This window comes from Octopus bimaculoides, chromosome 23 (genome assembly GCF_001194135.2).
Source record: "Octopus bimaculoides isolate UCB-OBI-ISO-001 chromosome 23, ASM119413v2, whole genome shotgun sequence".
NCBI classification, from domain to species: Eukaryota; Metazoa; Mollusca; class Cephalopoda; order Octopoda; family Octopodidae; genus Octopus; species Octopus bimaculoides.
Genome location: NC_069003.1, coordinates 13055624 through 13060428, shown reverse-complemented (window position 1 = coordinate 13060428; position 4805 = coordinate 13055624). Strand labels below are relative to the sequence as shown.

The following is a 4805-nucleotide window of genomic DNA, read 5'->3' as shown; positions in this document are numbered from 1 at the left end:
TTATTATTATTATTATTATTATTATTATTATTATTATTATTATTATGGTGGTGAGCTGGCAGAATCATTTGCACACCAGATGAAATGCTTATCGGTATTTTGTTCATCTCGACCTTCCGAGGTCAAATTCTGCTGAGGTCGACTTTGCCTTTCATCCTTTCGGGGTCAATAAATTAAGTACCAGTGAAAAACTGGGGTTGATGTAATTGACTAGTCCCCTTCCCTAAAATTTCAGGCCTTGTGTCTTTAGTAGAAAGGATTATTATTATTATTATTATCATCATTATTATTATTATTAAGGCGGCAAGTTGGCAGAATTGTTCACATGCTGGGCGAAAGGCCTAATGTTATTTCACATTCTGAGTTCAAATTTCACCGAGGTTGACTTTATCTTTCATCCTTTTGGGGTTGATAAACTAAATACCAGTTAAACATTGGGGTTGATGCAATTGACTAGTCCCCTCCCCCGAAATTTCAGGCCTTGTGGCTTTAGTAGAAAGGATAATTATTGTTGTGGTGATTTGGCAGAATCGTTAGCATGCTGGACAAAATGCTTAGTGACACTTCTCCTGCCTTTACATTCTGAGCTCAAATTTTGCTGAGATCAACTTTACTCTTTTATTCTTTTACTTTCAGTCATTTGACTGCGGCCATGATGGAGCACCACCTTTAGTCGAGCAAATCGACCCCAAGACTTATTCTTTGTAAGCCTAGTACTTACTCTATCGGTCACTTTTGCTGAACCGCTAAGTTACGGGGATGTAAACACACCAGCATCGGTTGTCAAGCGATGGTGGAGGGACAAGCACAGACACACAAACATATACACACACATGCATACATTTGACTGCTGTTTCCAGCAGGTCAAGCAACTACATAGAAGCTCACTCAGTGGCTCAACTCACATGGTGGTGGTGGTGTTGTTCCTTAGCTCCAGGTGATCCCTGTTGAGAACTTTGATCAAAGGTGTTCTAGCTGTGACAATCCTGTCTGTTAGTATATCTGTGACTTTGTCTCATGTGTCCCTAACATGATTATAATGGATATTTGACTGTCATTTTTATCAAGTCCAGCAACTGCACAAAGACTCTTTTGTTCATTCATTAATGTTTTGACTGAGTAATTCCTTGGACAATGGCCTTAATGATGTTAATTCTCCACTAAAAAATAGATTTGCATATTTTCTGTTCAGAGTGGCTGTTGACTGGCCTTCGTGCCAGTGGCATGTAAAAGCACCCACTACACTCTCGGAGTGGTTGGTGTTAGGAAGGGCATCCAGCTGTAGAAATTCTGCCAAATCAGATTGAAGCCTGATGTAGCCATCTGGTTCACCAGTCCTCAGTCAAATCGTCCAACCCATGCTAGCATGGAAAGCAGATGTTAAACGATGATGAGTGGGTAGCCTCATGCCACTAGATCAACAGAGTAGCTGTTATTTGCATTTGATTGTTAACTTCCACCTCATTTGAACTCAGAACATAAAGAGCCATAAGAAACACTGCAGAATCTAAAGATTCTGCCAATCACTTTCTTAACCATTTGGCTGCATAATTAAATTCTTCAAACAGTGTCTTGATGGCGTCAATAATCCACCAAAAACTAGAATTGATAGTTTCTGTTTCTGCAGTACTTTTTCAGGATCTCCTGCAGGTACAGTTTTCATATCCACCACTAAACTTAATTGATTTTTGATCTATAAAGAGGTATTTGATGAAATATGTGGAATAAAACTAAGAAAATCTGAAGAAGTGTCTTTTGTAACAAGTGTTACTGGGGGAGCCTTTGCTTCTTGCAGCATAAAAAGTGGTTTTGTTTTTCAAAGCTTTGAGGTAAAATCACTTTCTGTAGTTAACAGTAATAAAATTTTGAGTGTATATAGGCATAGGCGTGACTGTGTGGTAAGAAGCTTGTTTCCCAACTACATGGTTCTAGGTTCAATGCCACTGTGTGGTACCTTGGGTTGACCAAAGCTTTGTGAGTGGATTTGGAAGATGAAAACTGAAGAAAGCCCATTGTATGTATATATATATGTATGTATATATATATATATATATGTATGTATATATATATATATATATATATATATATATATATAGTGTGTGTCTATGTTTGTCTTCCACCACAACTTGTCAACAAGTTCTGGTGTGTTTACATCTCCATAACTTAGTGGTTTGGCAAAAAGAGACTGATAGAACATGTATCAGGCTTTAAAAAAATAAGTACTGGGGTCAGTTCATTCGACTAAAAATTTTTCGAGGTAGTGCCCCAGCATGGCCACAGTCTAATGACTGAAACAAGGGAAAGGTAAAGAGGTTATACCTGCTTTCTGTGTTCAGAGTGTTAGCGATGGCTGCTCTTGTCACTAGCAGAGCTAATATCATCTTTGATGATGATGTATTGATGTAACTGATGTTGCAGTCACTTGCAAGACATTAATGTTGTTCTTCTCTCTCGACAGGACACTGATGTCGTCGTATTCCCAGATATTCGACCAGTGAGTAGTCACCATTATCTTGTTACCCCAAAACAACATATACGAGATGCAAAACACCTAACAAGTGAGAATATTGGACTTGGTAAGTTACATTTAAGCAGTCTGTCTGTCTGTCTGTTTGTCTGCCTCTCAGTCCATGTTTGGCTGCTTGCCTGTCAGTCTGTCTGTCTCTCTCTCTGCCTATATATCTGTCTCTCTGCCTATATACCTGTCTCTCTGTTTAGCTATTTGTTTGTCTGGGTGACTATCCATCCATCTATCTACCTAGCCATCTATCTACCTATCCATCTATCTTTCTATGGCTGTTTGTCTTTCTATCTGTGTCTGCCTGTCTCTCTGTATCTATGTATGTATCTGTCTGTCTCACTCTCCATCCCTCCATCCATTCTTGACACCTGTCTGTCTGTCTTTCCCTATACAAATCCTGTGATTCCTCAATAACCAATTCTCACTTTCATTAAAATCATGTTTCTGGTCAGTCTTGTTTTTTTGCCCATTCATTAAAGTTTGGTGCTAAATGATACCCCTTTCCATCATCATCATCCTCAAGGTCATTCCCATGTCTTCCTGGATCTTCCTCTTTTACAGGTTCCCTCCATATTTAGAGATTGATACTTCTTTATGCAGCTGTCTTCATCCATATGCATCACATGACACTACATCTGATGCCTCTTACTGGCTTCATTTCTTTCAGGCTTTCTTATGTCCTCACTAGTCACAGCCTATGTTTCACTGCCATGCAGCATAGCTGTTCATTCACAGGCATCATACAATCTGCCTTTCATTCTGAGGAAGAGGCCCTTTGTTACCAACAAAGGTAATAGCTTTTTGAACATTCCCCAGCCAGTTCTTATTCTAGCAATTACACTTTCAGAGCCACCTCCACTGCTGCTAATTTGGTCACCTAGGTAACAGAAACTACCTACTACTTCTAAGGACCCCCTCCCACCTGGACTTTTGAGGAAATCTATTTCTTAATGTTTAATGTTTAATGCACGTGTCCCACACACAAAGACTACTTTGTGAACTTTGTTGTGATTCCACTGCACTTCTTATGTGTTCAGAGCTGGATACATTGTAATTGAATTTCTAACTGCACCTTTTCTGCACATCAAACAGGCCAATTTCTCTGAAGTGATTAGTAATTTTTCTGCTTTCTCGCTTACTAGTTCTGTGGTCTTTTTTCTAAGTTAACTCTAAGGCTCTTTCTTTGATTCCAGGCCTTGCTTTCACACCTGAAATTTCTTCTCTAGTTCTAGTAGTGATTCAGCTATAAGAAGAAGGTTATTGGCTTAGAGGAGCTCCCATGGGCAACCAGTCTTACTACATTCCTCTGTTATGGCCTGGAGGACTATGATAAACCAGAGGTGGGTGGCTGAGAGCTGATCCATACAAAATTCATTGCTATATTTGTTGCTGACTTTTACCTTACAGCATCCCTGTACATAGCTTAGACAGCTCCCATCAACCACTCATCTGTCCCTAGCTTCCACATGGACCACCAGATGAGGGAGCCAGGGATCCTTTCAAAGGCTTTCTCCAGGTCACCTAATGCCAACTGCAGTATTCTCTTTTTCACTGCATTATCTATTGTGTCCTTCAAAGTGTGGTTTCAATGAAATTCGAGTGTTACTAGCAGGTCAAACAAACGATCATAGAGAAGCTCCCCCCTCCACCGGAATGGAAGGGAATGGGTGTTGGTGGTGATGATAGGGGTGGTGATGGTAGTGGTGGCAATGGTGGTGGCGTTGGTGATGAAAGTGATAACGACAGTAGTTGGATTGGTAGTGGCATGTCAGGTGTTGTAGGGGTAGAAGTTGGTGGTGGTGATGTTAATTGTGGTTGGTGGCAAAGATCATGATGATAGCAGTGATGGTAGTGGTGGTGGTCATGGTGCTGCTGGTAGTTGTGGTGGCAGTACAATTGATGATGATGGTGGTGGCTGTGGTGGTAGTAGTTGCGGTGGTAGTGGCGATGGTAGTGATGATTATGGTGGTGGGTGTGGTGGTGGTGATGATGAATAATTAAACATTGGTAATACAAACAGAATATTACAATTTTTGTTTATTGATTGATGTTGTTGTTGGTGTTGCTTTTGTTATTGGCTCTGCTGTATATTAGTGTGGACTGGGAATTATTTCTTCCTCTACAAACACACAAACATATATATACACTACTATACGTTTGCTTATGAATAAAATATGAATGAATTATGCATGTGTATACATATATACTTATACCTAAGTATGTGTGTGTATATATATATATATATATATATATATATATATATATATATATATATATATACACA

At 39.5% G+C, this 4805-nt stretch overlaps 1 protein-coding gene across 1 annotated transcript in view; it reads left to right on the top strand.

Moving 5' to 3' along the window:
- The window catches only part of LOC106881483 (adenosine 5'-monophosphoramidase HINT3), a 72522-nt gene that overhangs the window by 51183 nt on the left and 16534 nt on the right, over positions 1-4805 (top strand). The window contains exon 2 of the mRNA XM_052976149.1: positions 2459-2576. Within this exon, the coding sequence (XP_052832109.1) occupies positions 2459-2576 (118 nt within the window). The remainder of the gene's footprint in view (positions 1-2458; positions 2577-4805) is intronic.